Here is a 19,237-nt window from a genome sequence, read left to right on the forward strand (position 1 = left end):
TTAGTGCTTCACCATGTGGGTTTCTCTATAGGACTGTTTGAATGTTTTCATGACATGGCTGCTGACTTTTCCTAGAGTGAATGATCCAAAAGAATAAGGTAGACACTGCCATGTCTTTTATAACATAACCTCAAAAATTACACAATATCATTTTCAAAATATCCTATTGGTTATACAAGTCAGCTTTATACATTGTAGGACGAGGTTGTATAAGGGCATGAATACAAGGAAGGTAGGGATCATTGAGATTTACTTGAATTTTAGATTCCACACTAGCACAAGAATCAGCCATTTCTCCAATGAGCCATGGTTCCTTTTAATACAGAGTAGTATTTAAAGATTAAAATACTGGTACTCAGTTAAGAGGATGTACTTACTATTAATTGCTTATGATTTCTGCTAGGTACTTTTAGTAGACAGAGTAATAAATGTATATTTGTGTATATACATTTAAATCATACATTCATTTTTATATTTGACCTAAATTTAGCCTAGCAGGGGTTTTACCTCTTCAAATTTATGAGTTTTTTTCCCAAACTTATTTTTTTGAAATAGGTAAAACATTTACATAGTTAAAAAGTCAAAAACATGTGAAAAGATGTAGTGAGAGAAGTCTTATTTATATACCTTTCTCTACACCTCATTCTTGTTAGTAACCATTTTTATTCGTTTCTGGTTTATTCTTCAGGTGTTTCATTTTGCACAAATAGGTAAAGGCATGTACACATACAGATATATGTATTCATATTTCCCATTCCACTCACCCCCTAATCTTTTACTAAAGATAGTATACTTTATACACTATTCTATACCTTTCTTTTTTTTAGCAGTGTATCCTGGAAATCAGTTTATATCTTTATTTGGAGGTCTTCATTTTCTTCTGGTTGTATAGTGTCTATTAGATGGATGCACTACTGAAAGTTCACCTATGCACAGTCTTTTGGACTGTTGCTAGTCTTTTGCTACTAGAAATAATGAATAATCAGCTGGACATGGTGGCTCACGCCTGTAATCCCAACACTTTAGGAGGCCGAGGTGGGCAGATCACGAGGTCAGGAGATTGAGACCATCCTGGCCAACATGAAACCCCATCTCTACTAAAAATACAAAAATTAGCTGGTTATGGTGGTGCATGCCTGCAATCCCAGCTACTCGGGAGGCTGAGACAGGAGAATCTCTTGAACCAGCGAGTCAGAGGTTGCAGTGAGCTGAGATTGCAGTACTGCACTCCAGCCTGGCGACAGAGCGAGACTCCGTCTCAGGAAAAAAAAAAAAAAAAAGAAATAATGAATAATCGTATGCATATCTCATTACTTGTACCAGGTGTGTTGGTGAGATAGAATTGGTACTACTAGGTGAGAGGAAAAATATGTGTACAATTTTGTTAGATGTTGGCAAATTCCTTCTTCGTAGGTGTCATACCATTTTTGTTATCCCCTCAGAGGTATTTTGAGGACTAGATGAGTTCAAGTGTGTAGCGTGTCTAACAAAATGACCACTCAGGCTGGGTGCAGTGGCTCACGCCTGTAATCCCAGCATTTTGAAAGGCCGAAGTGGGCGGATCACTTGCGGTCAGGAGTTAGACCAGCCTGGCCAATATGGGGAAAACCTGTCTGTACCAAAAATACAAAACTTAGCCGGACATAGTGGTACGCACCTGTAGTCCCAGCTACTTGGGCGGCTAAGACAGGAGAATCGCTCAAACCCAGGAAGCAAAGCGGAGGTTGCCGTGAGCCAATATCGCACCATTGCACTCCAGCCTGGGTGTCACAACGAGACTTCGTCTCAAAAATAAATAAATAAATAAAAAGATCGTGCCATCAAAAATAGCATTTCCCTGAAATCAGTATCCTTAGACGTTTCATACATTGTCAAATGAATTTCAAGACTTTTCAATATCTTGAATACATTCCTAGACATACATGTAGTTCCCTTAATTGCTTTGTGCAGAGCTAAACACAGTGGTTGGTAGATCATTCACAGGTGATTATTTTATATGCTTAAAAGATTGAACAACAAGGTTGGGTGTGGTGGATCACTTGAAGTTAGGAGTTTGAGACCAGCCTCGTCAACATGGTAAAACCCCATCTCTACAAAAATACAAAAATTAGCCAGGCATCCTGGCGCATACCCATAGTCCCAGCTACTCAGGAGGCTGACGCAGGAGAATCACTTGAACCCAGGAGGCAGAGGTTGCAGGGAGCCGAGATCGTGCCACTGCACTCCAGCCTAGGTGACAGAGCAAGACTCTGTCTCAAAAATAAAAATAAAAATAAAAGACTGAACAACAAATAGGCAGTGCTATTATTTCTTGCACATATTCTTAAACATTGGGGTTCACATTTATAAAGTGGCAATTTATATTGGAATGTTCCTGTTCTGTAAAACAATTTGACATTATGATGGCAAAGCCCTTCAAGATAATAAAATGCAGAATACTTAGGGGAAATTATTATGTTAAACTGAGTTTGCATTTTAATATTTTATTTTTGGAGTCACCTGTGGTTTCACAAGTTGGATACAGGCTAAAGTGATGAGCATTATCAGCTTAAATTTGTTCCATGAGCACAAACTATACTCTTTTTTTGTTGATTGCTGTATAACAGATTTATGAGCTTAGTTACAAGGAGACTCAAATGTAAATGAATCCAGAGATATTATTAGTGTATGCTTTAAAAATAAGTGAGAATATATTAACTTCTGTTGGTATTTAAAAAGCATTACTTTAAAAAGTGTGTGTATATTTAACATAGGAAGATCACTGTTAACACGTTGAGATTAAAACCCTAGAAAAATTGGGTTTGATTGGTTTCAGTATTTTAATAATGGTAACTATGGTTTTATTAAAATGTGTATATTTTCATTTGACATAAACAGATAGCAATTTGCCCAAACTTAAGCTGTTTGATAAGGTAGTAGTGCATGTTATGTAAAAATTTGCATAAATTTTCATGTATTTGTTTCAGTCATTAAGCCTCTCAAATTTTTGGTTATATTATTTGCCAGTGCTTCATCAATATATGTAACATTTTGGATTTATAATTTAGCACAACACCCTTTAATTCTTTTCCGACTTTATTTCTAGGTGCTAACTGCCAAAGAAAGGAAAACTCAAATTGATGATAGAAACAAATTGACTGAACATTTTATTATTACACTTCCTATGTTACTGTCAAAGGTAGTTTCATTTACAGTTTTGTTATGTCACTGAGTTTGCTTTCATTGTACTATTAAAGTAGTTACTATATTTTTCTTTGCTTCTTCTCCTTCTAGTATTCTGCAGATGCAGAGAAGGTAGCAAACTTGCTACAAATCCCACAGTATTTTGATTTAGAAATCTACAGCACAGGTAGAATGGAAAAGGTAATGATACTGTGAAATTGAAATTCAGCTATTATAGTTTTATTAACTGAATTATTTTCATGTACTCTTATAGGCTTGTTATTTGACAGATGCTAATTTTTTATTTTTTATTAATCTAAATATTACAGTTTTTCTTTTTTTGTCTTCTCAGCATCTGGATGCTTTATTAAAACAGATTAAGTTTGTTGTGGAGAAACATGTAGAATCAGATGTTCTAGAAGCCTGCAGTAAAACCTATAGCATCTTATGCAGTGAAGAATATACCATCCAGAACAGAGTTGACATAGCTCGAAGCCAGCTGATTGATGAGTTTGTAGATCGATTCAATCATTCTGTGGAAGACCTATTGCAAGAGGTCTGTTCTAAAGTTAATGTGTACATATAATAATATAGACTAAGAATTTAAGATAGCTGAGTGTGTAAAGCATTTTCATTTTAAAATGAAATCGAGTAGAATTGTCTGCCCCTTCCAAAACTTAGCAACCTTATCATAATTGTGTATTCTATAAAGATCAGCCTTGGTTATGCCTTATTTTTATTCTAAAAATCTGTCATAAAAACTAGAATTTTTTTTCTCTTTCAAGAATTTTTTTTTTTTTTTTGAGACAGAGTCTTGCTTTGTCACCCAGGCTAGAATGCAGTGGCACGATCTCAGCTCATTGCTCACCGCAACTTCTGCCTCCCAGGTTCAAGTGATTCTCCTGCCTCAGCCTCTGGAGTAGCTGGGATTACAGGCACCTGTCACCACGCTCAGCTAATTTTTTTATTTTTAGTAGAAACGGGCTTTCACCATGTTGGCCGGGCTGGTGTTGAACCCCTGATCTCAAGTGATCTGCCCACCTCAGCCTCCCAAAGTGCTGGTATTACAGGCACGAGCCACCACATCCAGCAAAAAAAAGTCTCTTTAAAGTCTGATTTTTCCTAACTCATTTTCTATTTCTGGGACCTTATTTACATTTTAATATTGCTGAATTATTGTGATATGCTAATGAATAGAGCATGCAAATTAAGTCTGCTTTTAAGGATGCCTGCTTATCAATGGTATGCCCAAGATATCAGCAAGCATCTCCCAATTGCTTATTTTCTAATTATTTCTGTGACTTCTTCCTCTTTCCCTCTCTCTCATCAATCTATGTAAGGCAATCTGGGACTTCCATAGTTCTCTGTGCTCTAATGACCACGTAACTGATTTATGAAAGACTCTTTCCTACTATTGGAACTCAACCATTATTTATGATTTTTCATTCATTGTGATTTTCAAGCTACAAAAGTGACTGACAATAAAATATTGGAAATAATCATTGAAAGTCTTTCAAGTACATACCTTTCACTTAGAAATTTTAAAGGGTTTTATCTTATAGTATTAATCAGAAAGCTTTTCAAAGTCATGTTTATCACAACATTTAAAATGCAGAAATTATTTCTAGGTTGTTAGAGTTATGGGTGTTTTTGCCTTTTTGCTTATTTGTATTATGGATCTACAATGAATATATACTATTTATATAATTCAAAAGAATAGGCAGTAAATAGTAATATACTATAATGTGAGTAAAGTTGTGGTAATGATGTGATGTTTCCTTTTTTTTATAGGGAGAAGAAGCTGATGATGATGATATTTACAATGTTCTTTCTACATTAAAGCGGTTAACTTCTTTTCACAAGTACGTTATTTTGTTTAAAGTAAAGGCAACGAGGTGGCTCATGCCTGTAACCCCAACACTTTGAGAGGCCGAGGTGGGCAGATTGCTTGAAGCCAGGAATTGGAGACCAGCCTGGCAAAACCCTGTCTGTACAAAAAACACAAAAATTGGGCATCAGAATGTGCACCTGTGGTCTCAGCTGCTCAGGAGGCTGAGGCAGGAGACGCAGGAGAATCGCTTGAACCCAGGAGGTGGGGGTTGCAGTGAGCCGCGATCGCGCCTCTGCACTCCAGCCTGGGCAACAGGCTGTCTCAAAAAATAAATAAAGTAAATGTAGTAACCCAAGTGTGCAGGCACAGAGCTATGATCCCAGCCACTGAGGAGGTTGAGGAAGGAAGATCACTTGAGCCCAGGAGTTCAAGGCTGCACTTGATCATGGCACTGGCCCATGACAGTACCTGTGAATAGCCACTGCACTTCAGCATGGGCAGTATGGTGAGATCTGATCTCAATAACAACAGAAAGATAAAATAGATTCAGTGAATGACATGTAACAGCCAGCACACAGTGACTGACTGTTGTGTTTGACATTAATAACAATGGGAATTTTAGGCCTGGTGTGATGACTCACACCTATAATCCCAGCATTTTGGGAAGCCAAGGGAGGTGGATTGCTTGAGCCCCACGAGTTTGAGACCAGCCTGGGCAATAGGCAGATCCTATCTCAATTAAAACAAAATAGATGTTTTTTTAAAAATGGAAATTTTAGAGGAATATTGAGATGTTTTTCCTTTATTCGGATTTATCTTGATGATTATATGATTTATGTTTTGCTATCACTGAACTACTTTTTTTTTTTTTGGACACAGTCTCACTCTCTTGCCCAGACTGGAATGTAGTGGTGCCATCTCGGATCACTGCAACCTCTGCCTCCCAGGTTTAAGTGATTCTTATGCCTTAGCCTCTCAAGTAGCTGGGACCACAGGTGTGCGCCACCATGCTCAGCTAATTTTTATATTTTTAATGGAGATGGGTTTCACCATGTTGGCTAGGCTGGTCTTGAACTCCTGACCTCAAGCGATCCACTGGCACTCGACCTCCCAAAGTGCTGGGATTACAGACGTAAGTCACTGTGCCTGGCCTGTCATTTAATTACTTAAGGTATAAAATGTATTTACTATAATGATTTAGCTGTCATTTAATGTAATGAATATATACTGTAAAAGTTTAAGCCCATGAGTATTTAACAAATTAGACAGGCTTATTTCATCAGCTAGAGTGCTACAGGTAATCCCAGCACTCTGGAAGGCCGAGGCAGGTGGATCATCTGAGGTCAGGAGTTCAAGACCACCCTGGCCATGGTGAAACCCCGTCTCAACTAAAAATACAAAAAATTAGCCGGGCGTGGTGGTGTGTGCCTGTAATCCCAGCTACTCGGGAGGTCTGAGGCAGGAGAATTGCACGAACCCAGGAGGCAGAGGTTGCAGTGAGCAGAGATCGTACCATTGTACTCCAGCCTGGGCAACAAGAGCAAAACTCCATCTCAGAAAAAAATAAAAAGAAAGAAAGAAAATCTGGAGGACAGTTGGGCTTATATTGGTCAAAGGATATAAAATTTCAGTTAGAAGTAATAAATTCAACCCATCTATTGTACAACATGGTGACTATAGTTAAAAACAATGTGTTATATTCTTGAAAATTGCCAAGAGAGTAGATTTTAATATTTTTATTTTTTCAAAAAAAATTTTTGTGACAGAGTCTTGCTCTCTCACCCAGGCTGGAGTGCAGTGGCACAATCACGGCTCACTACAGCCTCAACTTCCTGTGTACAAGGGATCCTCCTACCTCAGTCTCCCAAGTAACTGGAACTACAGGAACATGCTACCACACTGGGCTAATTTTTTTTATTTTTTCTAGAGACAGGGTTTCGCCATGTTGCCCAGGCTAGTCTTAAATTCTTGGGCTTAAGCAGTTTTCCTCCCTCGGCCTCCTAAAGTGCTGGGATTACAGGCATGAGCCACTGCACCCGACTAAGAGTAGATTTTAAGTGTTCTCACCACAAGAAAGAAATGATAAGTGTGTGAAGTAATTGATATGTTAATTAGCTCAATTTAGTCATTCCACAGTTTATACATATTTCAAAGGAACATGCTGTATACAATAAGTATATACTAATTTTTATTTGTTAACATAAAGGACAAAAATAAATAAGATTTTCAGGAAAGTCATGAGTTACTCTTGTGAGCTTTTTTCCTGAATTGTTCCTGTATGCTTGGTTATTGTGTTCTTACTATGTCAGTAGAACAGGTGAATTTGAATAAGGAAGAAAGATTCAGATCACTGAAATTTGTGTTGTCAAATTGTAATTTTCACTTCCCTTGTAATGAGATATGCCGGTCTTCTCCATGAAGAAAGGACAAAAAGAACTTTGTTGTCCAAAGAGAGTTTGAATATAGTTTTTACACTGATCAGTACTTCAAAATTAAAAATCAGTTTCCAAAATCTAAGTCTTAATATACAAGTAAATTTTTTTAGAATTCCCTAGAAAAGCAAACTTTTATTAAAAGAAAAAAAACTGTCGTTTGAAAACAGAAGTTACTAGTGTCAGAATGACTATTTTTACTAGTAGAGCTCATGAGAATATAAAAATTTACCATTATCACATTCATAAGTCCTCAGCCCAAGTAAATAGCTATAGTGCAGTTTTTGAGCTTTCCCATTTTTCCTTTCCTTTGTCTTTATCTCCATTTTGGGAATACAGATCTCTCTTTCAAAAATATGCGTGTGGTTTTATTTTTAAATTGTAAATAGAGTTCTTTAAAATGTACTTTTAAATAGACCTGACGCGGTGGCTCACACCTGTAATCCCAGCATTTTGGGAGGCCAAGGCGGGTGGATCTCTTGAGTCGAGGAGTTCAAGACCAGCCTGGCCAACATGGTGAAACCCCATCTCTACAAAAATATAAAAATTAGCCAGGTGTCATGGCACACGCCTGTAGTCCCAGCTACTCAGGAGGCTGAGGCATGAGAATCTCTTGAACCCAGGAGGCAGAGATTGCAGTGAGCCGAGATCTTGCCACTGTACTCCAGCCTAGGCGACAGCGCGAGACCCTGTCTTAAAAAAAATAAAAATAAAACAAAAAAGGTACTTTTATATATACAATAAAGGGAGTTTATCCATATATGGAATAGAATGTGAGCTTAAACCACGTGGTAGAAACTTTGAGTTAAATATGTGAGGTTTTGTTTTTGTGATTTCTTTAATAAATTCTTAGAATCATCTCTTTTTATTTCCTTTTCCTTTCTACCTTTCTTTCACATTTGAGCATTTAATGAGCATTCCCTTTATGGAAATGAAAAAAAATTTTTTTTTTTTTTTCTGAGACAGAGTCTTGCTCAGTTACCCACACTGGAGTGCAGTGGTGCAATCTTGTTTCACTGCTCTGTGTCCTGGGTTCAAGTGATTCTCCTGCCTCGGCCTCCCAAGTAGCTGGGACTACAGTCATGCACCACCATGCCCAACTAATTTTTGTGTGTGTATTTTTAGTAGAGACGGGGTTTCACCATGTTGGCCAGGCTGGTCTCAAACTCCTGACCTCAAGTAATTTGCCAGCCGTGGCCTCCTAAAGTGCTGGAATTACAGGGCGTGAGCCACTGTGCCCAACCGAAATGAAATTATTTTATTTTTCCACTCACTCGAACTGAGCTCAAATTTAAATTTCTTTCCATTCTAGAATAAAACAAATGCATTTTTGTTTATTTCAGTGCACATGATCTCACAAAATGGGATCTCTTTGGTAATTGCTACAGATTATTGAAGACTGGAATTGAACATGGAGCCATGCCAGAACAGGTAGGAGTTTATTGATATTCCTTCTGTATGACTCTAGAAAGTTAAGTTTTTCTGAAGTCATATGATTATCAGAAGCCTTTTATAGAAAATAATTGATAATTCTTAGGGCAGCTGCCTCTTTTGAGAGAATTATTGTTATAGTAATTGAATATTACTGATAAGTATATTATATCGGCTTATGTGTTAGAGTAGAAAAAATAGAAAACTTTTGCTATAACATACCGTAAAAATGTTAATGTTAAGGTAGACTTTGCTCTCTTAGGAAAAATACCATTAATATCTATGGCAGCAATTTTAAAACTTTCAGTTTATTCATTATGTAATGAAAATTGATGATGGATCTATTCCAGCCCTGTTCTAGGTATTAATCACATTAAGCATGGCTTAGTTTTTATATTAGAACCATAAATTAACATGGCAGCCTTTAATAGACTTTAGACCTTTGTACACTCATATATACAAGTTAAAGTAGAAGGGGCAGGAATTCAACAAATTTTGCCTAATCTGAAAAAGACTTCGGTAGAATAATTACTCTACCTGATTCAGTATGAGAAAGGAAGGAGTTATTTTGTACACTGTAGACATTCATGTAGACCAAAATATCAACTCCATCATTAAGTGTAGGTAGTATTTAGGGGTTATCTCATTCATTTCCATTTGGTAATATAGAATGCTTAGATGATACTTTATTGCTCTAAAGCAGTAAGAATTTCAACAGATAAAATAATAATCTTATATTAAAAGTTAATCATGGGCTGAGCGCAGTGGTTCATGCCTATAATCCCAGCCCTTTGGGAGGTCAAGGCAGGGTGAATCACCTGAGGTCAGAAGTTCGAGACCAACCTGGCCAACATGGTGAAACCCCATCTCTACTAAAAATTTAAAAATTGGCTAGATGCAGTGGCATGCGCCTGTAGTCCCCAGCTACTTGGGAGGCTGAAGCTGGAGAATCGCTTAAACCTGGGAGGCAGAGGTTGCAGTGAGCCAAGATGATGCCACTGCACTTCAGCCTTGGCGACAGAGTGAGACTCTGTCTCAAAAAAAAAAAAAAAAAAAAAGTTAATTATGAAAACAGTACTTTATTATTGCTGTGATTAATTCATTTGAATTGCATAACATTAGTCATTTTCTTGGTCCCTACAAATGTCCCTGATTATGTTAGGCATTCTTATTGTAGTTTGTGAAAAGACACTAAATATTTTACCCTGTCTTTTTTTAAATGTGTTGCTGACACCAACTTCCCATCCTCTCTTTATCTCAGACCAGCAGCCTAAATAAAATTCACTCATATTTTCAAGCCATGCTTCTAATTTGAAAGTGAATGAGAGAGTTAAGATATTCTTTTTATCATTTTCTCTTTCTCCAGGTAGAGAGTAAGTGTACATCTCTGTTTCATCTACTGTATCAAAATTTTTAGACTTACCATACCATCATTATTGTCCTAGTACTGACTCATGACAGCTTCACAATGTTGTCTTCTATTGTTATTTTTGTTTTCTGTTGCTTATGTTCATTGCATATGTCTTATTTCCTCCATTTTTATTGTTGGATAAAAGAGCATACTTATGTGACATTAAAAGTTTTGTGGCTTTAGGGGCTGGGCGCGGTGGCTCACACCTGTAATCCCAGCACTTTGGGAGGCCAAGGTGGGCGGATCACAAGGCCAGGAGTTCAAGACCAGCCTGGCCAATATGGCGAAACCCTGTCTCTACTAAAAATACAAAAATTAGCCGGGCACGGTGGCGGGCGCCTGTAGTCCCAGCTACTCGGGAGGGTGAGGCAGGAGAATCACTTGAAGCCAGCAGGCAGAGGTTGCAATGAGCCGAGATTGCACCACTGCACTCCAGCCTGGGTGACAGAGCGAGAGACTCCATCTCAAAAAAAAAAAAAAAAAAAAAAAAAAAGGTTTTGTGGCTTTAAGTTTGTTAATTTCTTAAACACATATTTTTAACCATGTGTATGAAGTTTGAGTGCATGACTCAAATATGACTAGATTGTACTCTTGTTCATTTTAGCAGCTCTGATAAATATCTCTTAAGATACTGTTGAAAATACAGAAATTCTATATTTAACCACTTCTTTTTTGTTTGTTTGAGATGGAGTCTCACTCTGTCACACAGGCTGGAGTGCAGTGGCGTGGTCTCTGCTCACTGTGACCTCTACCTCCTGGGTTCAAGCGATTCTTCCGCCTTGTCCTCCTGAGTAGCTGGAATTATAGGCCTGCGTCACCACGCTGGGCTAGTTTTTGTAGTTTTAGTGGAGACGAGGTTTCCCCATGTTGGCCAGGCTGGTCTTGAACTCCCGACCTCAAGTGACCTGCTTGCCTTGGCTTCGCAAAGTGTTGGGATTTCGGGCATGAGCCACTGCACCCAACCCTCAACCACTTCTTAATACAACCATGCAAGCTCACTTTTTAAGGTTCCAGCTGTGTGCTTACAATAAGAACTCAGAGAAAATACCTTTTAGAGCAGGGGTGCTGAAGAGCTACCAAAATGTTTATTACTGTTGACCCTCAGTTGTTCTTAATGTTTTGAAGATACCTTAAAACTTTCTAGCTGTTTGGGGAGCCTACATTGTCTATATGCTTGACTTTTTTTTTTTTTTTTTTTTTTTTTTTTTAATGATAACCAGTTCAACTAGAAGTTCCTAGTGCCTTCCTTTACTGAGTTGTTACACAGGCATACCTCATTTTAGTGTGCTTTGCTTTATTGCGTGGTTTTTTTCAAATTGAAGGTTTGCAGCAACCCTGCATCAAGCAAGGCTATCAGTGCCATTTTCCCAAAAGCATATGCCGACTTAGTGTTTCTGTGTCACATTTTGGTAAATCTTGGTTATTTCAGACTTTTTTGTTAGTATTAAATCTGTTATGGTGATTGGTGATCAGTAATCTTTGATGTTTCTATTGTAATTGTTTTGGGGCACTATGAACTGTTCCCACATAAGATGGTGGACTTAATCCATTAATGTTATGTGTGTTTTGACTGCTCCATGACAGGCCCTTCCCTAATCCCTTTCCCTCGCAGGCTCCCTATTCCCTGAGACAAAACAGTATTGAAATTAGGCCACTTAATAACTCTACAGTGTTTCTTAATGTTCAAGTGGAAGAGTCACACTTCTCATATTCATGACTGCTAACACAGCAAAAGGAATTTTTACTTTCAAGCCTTAATTATTTAAGAAAAAAACATTGCATTAAGTCTTATGGCTGCCATAGAAAGTGACTCCGCTGATGCCTCTGAGAAACTTTTGGGAAGGATTCACCATTCTAGACGCCATTAAGAAATTCGTGATTCATGGGAGGAGGTCCAACTATCAGCATTAACAGGAGTTTGGAAGAAGTTGATATCAGTGTTCATGGATGACTTTGAGGGGGTAAGACAAGTAAAGAAAGTCACTCAGATGTAGTGGAGATAGCAAGAGAACTAGAATTAGAAGTGGAGCCTGAAGATGAGCCTGAGTTGCTGCAATCTCCTGCTCAAACTTGAAGAGATGAGGAGTTGCTTCTTATGGATAAGCAATGAAAGAGATAGCATTTACTCCTAGTGAAGGTGCTGTGAACATTGTTAAAATGACAACGAAGAATTTAGGATATTACATAAATGTAGTTGATAAAGCAGTGATAAGGGTGTGAGAGGGTTGTCTCCAGTTTTGAAAGAAGGTCTGTGAAGAAAATGTTGTCAAACAGCATCAGTGCTGCAGAGAAATCTTTTATGAAAGGAAGAATCTATCGATACAGCAAACTTCACTGCCATCTTGAGAAATTGCCATAGCCACACCAACCTTCAACAACCACCCTGTTAAGTCAGCAGCCATTAACATTTGAAGCAAGATCCTCCACCACTGAAAAAATTATGACTCACTGAAGAGTCAGGTGATCATTAGCATTTTGTAGCCATGAAGTATTATATTTTTTACTTAAGCTGTGTACATTGTTTTTTCAGACATAATGCTATTGCATGCTTTTATATGCATTGTGAAACCAAAGGTTTTGTGACTTGCTTTATTACAAAATTTGCTTTTTTGTGATGTCTGGGAGTAAACTTGTGCTACATCCAGGGTACGCCTGTGTATTTGTGTTATTTTTTTCCCCTCCTAGTGATTTATCTTTTATCATACCAGTACTGTTTTAACCATTATAGTTTTAGAATATGTGGAAGACTGGCCAGGCATGGTGGCGCATGCCTGTAATGCAAGCCTTTTGGGAGGCTGAGGCAGGCAGATCACATAAGGACAGAAGTTCGAGACCAGCCTGGCCAATATGGCAAAATGCTGTCTCTACTAAAAATACAAAATTAGCCGGGCATGGTGGCACGTGTCTGTTATCCCAGCTACTTGGGAGGCTGAGGCAGGAGAATCGCTTGAACCCAGGAGGCAGAGGTTGCAGTGAGCTGAGATCACGCCATTACACTCCAGCCTGGGCAACGAACAAAACTCTCATCTCAAAAAAAAATTTTTTTTAATATCTAAAAAGTAAAAAATATGTGGCAGACCAAAAAGAAATTACCTATTCTAATAATTTTTTAAAAATCAAATTATAGAAATGTTACAGAAAATTCACATAATCCATTTTCAATATTTTCCCACATTTCTGTACTTTATATTATTTTATATTATATTATATTATTTTTTACATTTCTGTATATATATTATATATGATAATCATATATATGTATATAATTTTCATATATACATATATGTATATAATATGTGTATATATTATATAATATATAAATATACATATACTATATAATATTTATTATATAATATACATATTTTATATATGTATATATACATTATATATACAAATATATAGTATATTATAAATACAATGTGTGTGTTACATATGTTAATATGCATATGCAAAATGTATATTAGGTCAGGCATGGTGGCTCATACCTGTAATCCCAGCACTTTGGTAGACCAAGGTGGGTAGATCACTTGAGGTCAGGAGTTTGAGACCAGCCTGGCCTACATGGTAAAATCCTGTCTCTACTAAAACTACAAAAATTAGCCAGGTGTGGTGGCATGTCCCTGTAATCCCAGCTACTTAGGGGGCTGAGGCACTCGAATCACTTGAACCCAAGAAACCCAAGAACAGGACCTTGCAGTGAGCTGAGATTGCGCCACTGGACTCCAGCCTGGGTGATAGAACGAGATTCGGTCAGAAAAAAAAAAAAATGCCACAACCACCTGAACCTTTAACAGTTTTTTTTCAGCCTAGGACCCAATGCAGAATAATACATTGCATTTAGTTGTTATTTTGTTTTTGTCTCCTTTAATCTGGAATTGTTTCTGAGCCTTTATGTTTCATGACATTTTGAAGAGTATAGACTAGTTATTTTACAGAATGTTCTTACTTGAGTTTTGCCTGTTTCACTTTCTTGGCAGGACTACTACATAAATGATATTTTGTCCTCAATCCATCACATCAGGAGGCATGTGATGTCAGTTTGTTCATTATTCATGTTATTAACTCTGATCACTGACTAAAGTGAGGTCTGCCAAGTTTCTCCTATATAGTTACCAGTGTCCTTTTTAATTACTGAAGTGAGCTGTAGAAGTATTCTTTAAAACTATGTAATAATTCTGTTTCTTATCAGACTCTGACATAATAGTTTTAGTATCCATTTATGATCCTTGCCTGATTCAGTTATTACTCTCCTGGTCACAGAGTAGTGACTAAAATGATGATTTTCTAACTCTGTTGTTTATTTTGTATTTCTTAGTTGGCACTGTATGGTAAGGAAGAACTTTCCTTTCTCCTTTCATTTATCCATTCACTCATTCACTTTTTACAATTTTAAATTCCTTTAAGAAAAATTGGTATCACTGTAGACTCATGGATACCTGTTTTATTTGAGAAGTTTTAAATCAGTACTCTTGTTTTTTATTTTGGTTATCAAATTGTAGCAGATTTGGCCAGTGGGAGTTCCTTTCAATCCAGTTCCTATGTACTTTAGAAAGGTCAGGCTTCGTGGCCCATGCCTGTAATCCCAGCTACTCAGGAGGCTGGTGTGATCTTTGCTCACTGCAACCTCCACCTCCCAGGTTCAAGTAATTCTCTGCCTCAGCCTCCCAAGTAGCTGGGATTACAGGTGCCCACCACCACGCCCAGCTAATTTTTGTGTTTTTAGTAGAGATGGGATTTCACCATCTTGGACAGGCTGGTCTTGAACTCCTGACCTTGTGATCCACCCGCCTTGGCCTCCTAAAGTGCTGGGATTACAGGCATGAGCCACCAAGCCTGACCTTTTTTGTGCTAATGAATTATTTTTAATCTGTGAAAAGTACTGAAAGTTACTGCAGTTCTGTAACAACAATAATCATTAGCTTGTGAAAAGCACACATTTCAGAATTTATTGTAATATCTCTTATGCCCACTTTTGTAGGATAAAGTCAAGATATATTTAAATTCTTTCTATTCTGTGACTTTGTTCCTATTTTCTGTTGGTATAGTTTTAAATTTAAATGTCATCTCAGATGACCTCTAAGAAAAATAATTTTTTTATTTTATTTTTTTCATGAAACCATTTGGAAGATGAAATATTAATTTTCTGGAAAAATACTAATTTTCTGCTTTATAGTTTCTACAACCCTCAGTAGATTCTAAAAATGGAAAACCAATCGAGCATTTATAGGTGTTTTTGTAAATAGTATTTGCTATAGAACAAAATTGTGTGACTACACCCATGAAAATGAAGTGTAATCATATATCACTAACTTTGGGCCTCTCAAGTCATCAGGATAGAAAACTTTTATTTTGTTCTTATTATTTACTAGGTACTATTTTAAACTCTCCCCTTGCCTGCCCAAGCTCGAGTGCAGTGATCTCAGCTCACCGCAACCTCCACCTCCTGGGTTCAAACAGTTCCCATGCTTCAGCCTCCCAGGTAGCTGGGATGACAGGCATATGCCACTGTGCCCAGCTAATTTTTGTATTTTCAAGAGATTCTCATGCCTCAGCCTCCCCAAATAGCTGGGATGACAGGCATGTGCACCGTGCCCAGCTAATTTTTGCATTTTTAGTAGAGGTGAAATTTCACTATGTTGACAGGGTGGTCTCAAGCTCCTGACCTCAAGTGATCCACCCACCTTGGCCTCCCAAAGTGCTGGGATTACAGGAGGGAGCCACAAGGCTGGTGACTTTAAGTCTTTTACATTTAAGTCTTTTTAAGTTTTTACATTTGTTTCATTTTAAGTCTTTACATTTGTTTCAAAATATCATTTTCGTTTTGTTGGTGATGAAACCAAAGATATTAAATAGCCTTAGGTCACATAGCTATGGCACACCACTCAAATCCAGGTTTTTAAATTTTTTTCATTGTCTCTTCCCATTTTCTGCTACTAATGTGTTGTTTATGATAGCTTGCACTACTCTTCCACTTTACCCATGTCTTCTAATGTTGGCGTTATGGCAACATTAACTCTGTTTTTATTTTAAAACAGAGTCTTGCTCTGTTGCCCAGGCTGGAGTGTAGTAGTGTGATCTCAGCTCACTGCAGGCAACCTCCACTTCCCAGGTTCAAGCAATTCTCCTGCCTCAGCTTCCCAAGTAGCTGGGATTACAGGAGCCTGCCACCACACCCAGATAATTTTTGTATTTTTGGTAGAGAGAAGGTTTCACCATGTTGGCCAGGCTGGTCTTGAACTCCTGACCTCAGGTCATCTGCCTGCCTTGGCCTCCCAAAGTTCTGAGATTCCAGGCGTGAGCCACCATGCTCAGCCAGCAAACTCTTATTTTTTGTATTTATTTACTTTTTTTTTTTTCTTAGACAAGGACTTGCCCTGTTGCACAGGTTGGAGGGCAGTGGCACAATCACAGTTCACCGCATCCTCTACCTCCCAGGCCCTCAGCCTCCCAAGGAGCTGGGACCACAGGTCTAAGCCACCACACCCCAGCTCATTTTTTAAAAGATATATTTCATAGAGATGGGGTCTCACTGTGTTGCCCAGGCTGGTTTGGAACTCCTGGGCTCAAATGGGATCCTCTCACCACTGCCAACCCAAATACTGGTATTACAGTCATGAGCCACAACACCTAGCTGTATTTATCTTTTTTCGGATATCTTTTTATGTGTTTTAGTGGCAATTATGGGGAGAGATTAGATGCCAGTATTTAATCCATCATCATGAACTAGACATGAACACATTCTTCAGACTGAATGTAATGTAGGGGGTGAGTTTCAATGTGGTCACATTTTGGCTGGGCACAGTGACTCACAGCTGTAATCCTAGCATGTTGGGAGGCTAAGACAGGTGGATGACTTCAGGCCAGGAGTTTGAGACCAGCCTGGGCAACATGGCAAAACTCCATCTATACTAAAAATACAAAAATTAGCTGAGCATAGTGGCATGCTCCTGTAATCCCAGCTACTCGGGAGACTGAGGTGGAAGAATCACTTGTACCTGGGAGGCAGAGTATGCGGTGAGCCGAGATCGTGCCTCTGCACTCCAGCCTGGGTGAGAGTGTCTCAAAGAAAAAAAAAAAAAGGTAGTCACATTTAAGCCAATAGCGGTTATTGGTTTTTGGATAGATTGTGACTTATTATTTATTTACTTTTATTTTAATTTGTGTTTTGGAGACGGAGTCTTGCGCTGTCACCCAGGCTGGAGAGTAGTGGTGCGATCTTGGCTCACTGCAACCTCTGCCTCCAGGTTCAACCAATTCTCCTGCCTCTGCCTCCCGAGTAGCTGGGACTACAGTGCCCGCTACCATGGCCAGCCAATTTTTATATTTTTAGTAGAAACAGGGTTTCACCATGTTGGCCAGGCTGGTCTCAAACTCCTGACCTCAGGTGATCCACCTACCTCAGCCTCCCAAAGTGCTGGGATTACAGGTGTGAGGCACCATGCCTGGCTTGTGACTTATTATTTATGTTTTTTTTATGTTGATAGAGTAATGCTTTTCTTAGAAGACTACACACTTATTTCCATGACTGAGCTTATAAATTATTTTAGTTACGTACTTCTGATTATTCCTTGGTCATACTGTATCAAAACCTTTTAGTATTCTTTTATCCATTTTTTATCTGTCTAGACTCCTAAGTCAAAAAGACACGAATCGGCCGGGCGCGGTGGCTCACGCCTGTAATCCCAGCACTTTGGGAGGCCGAGGCGGGCGGATCACAAGGTCAGGAGATCGAGACCATGGTGAAACCCCGTCTCTACTAAAAATAGAAAAAATTAGCCGGGCGCGGTGGTGGGCGCCTGTAGTCCCAGCTACTCGGGAGGCTGAGGCAGGAGAATGGCGTGAACCCGGGAGGCGGAGCTTGCAGTGAGCCGAGATTGTGCCACTGCACTCCAGCCTGGGCGACAGAGCGAGACTCCATCTCAAAAAAAAAAAAAAAAAAAAAAAAAAGACACGAATCTAGGTTAATGCCTCCCTTTTCTTCATCAGCACACACACTTTACATCCTACTTGCTGTTTACCTTGTCATTATTCACCAAAAAATGCATTTGGGTGCCAAGTCCTGAGGATATAATGGTGTGCTACAAGCAATCCTTAATCTCATGAGGCTCTTGGTTGTTTTTTATAAATTCTACCCTCTGAATATCTTCTTGCCATACTCTTTTAGCCCTACTACCATATCCTTAGTTTAATCCCTTACAGGTTGGTGCAAAAGTAATTGCGGTTTTTGCCATTACTTTTAATGGCAAAAAAACGCAATTACTTTTGCACCAACCTAGTACTTTCTTTTGAGGTTCACATCAGAACCTTTCTGTTTTAGTAACCTCAGTTTCACCCTCTCTCCATTCTAGGTTCTGTTATAGTAACTCTCAACTATGTGTATGCATGAGAAACTCTGATAATGTTTTTTAAAAAATACCTGACTACTCTCAAATACTGTTGTATGCATGGATTACTTTGCCAACTCTCTATCAAAATTGAAAGTGGATATACCGTTCTCTGAGGATTTGTGGTTCCAGGAATTTAGATTATAAATATATACTTGGATGTGTGTACAAAGGCATAGGTGCAAATATGTTCATTGTAGCATTTATGAATATTTAAAATTTAAAACATTCTACATGTTCATCTACAGAGAACCAGTTAAATACAGTAGGATAAAGGATGATGAGAAGATTTATATATACATACATTTAGTTGAAACTTATTTTCAGATGTTTCATAAGAAACTATTGACAGTGGCTTTCTCAGTGGAAAACTAGAGATCTTTAGTGGGGAAGAAAGTTAATTTGAATTGTACACCAGTTATACTGTTGGATATTTTACCATGCATATCTAATGCTTTTTATTTATTTATTTATTTTGAGATAGAGTCTTGCCCTGTCGCCCAGGCACGATCTCGGCTCACTGCAACCTCCGGCTCCTGGGTTCAAGCGATCTACTGCCTCAGCCTCCCATCTAATGCTTTTTAAA

General features: G+C 38.3%; 1 protein-coding gene across 2 annotated transcripts in view; it reads left to right on the forward strand.

Annotated features, from left to right (window-relative positions):
• The window catches only part of STAG1 (stromal antigen 1), a 402,456-nt gene that overhangs the window by 313,386 nt on the left and 69,833 nt on the right, over window positions 1-19,237 (forward strand). For both annotated transcript variants that reach the window (XM_025375719.1, XM_025375720.1), the window contains exons 17-21: window positions 3,086-3,178; window positions 3,274-3,363; window positions 3,515-3,718; window positions 4,954-5,024; window positions 8,769-8,856. In XM_025375719.1, coding sequence (XP_025231504.1) covers window positions 3,086-3,178; window positions 3,274-3,363; window positions 3,515-3,718; window positions 4,954-5,024; window positions 8,769-8,856 — 546 coding nt within the window. The remainder of the gene's footprint in view (window positions 1-3,085; window positions 3,179-3,273; window positions 3,364-3,514; window positions 3,719-4,953; window positions 5,025-8,768; window positions 8,857-19,237) is intronic.

This window comes from Theropithecus gelada, chromosome 2 (assembly GCF_003255815.1).
Source record: "Theropithecus gelada isolate Dixy chromosome 2, Tgel_1.0, whole genome shotgun sequence".
NCBI lineage: Eukaryota > Metazoa > Chordata > Mammalia > Primates > Cercopithecidae > Theropithecus > Theropithecus gelada.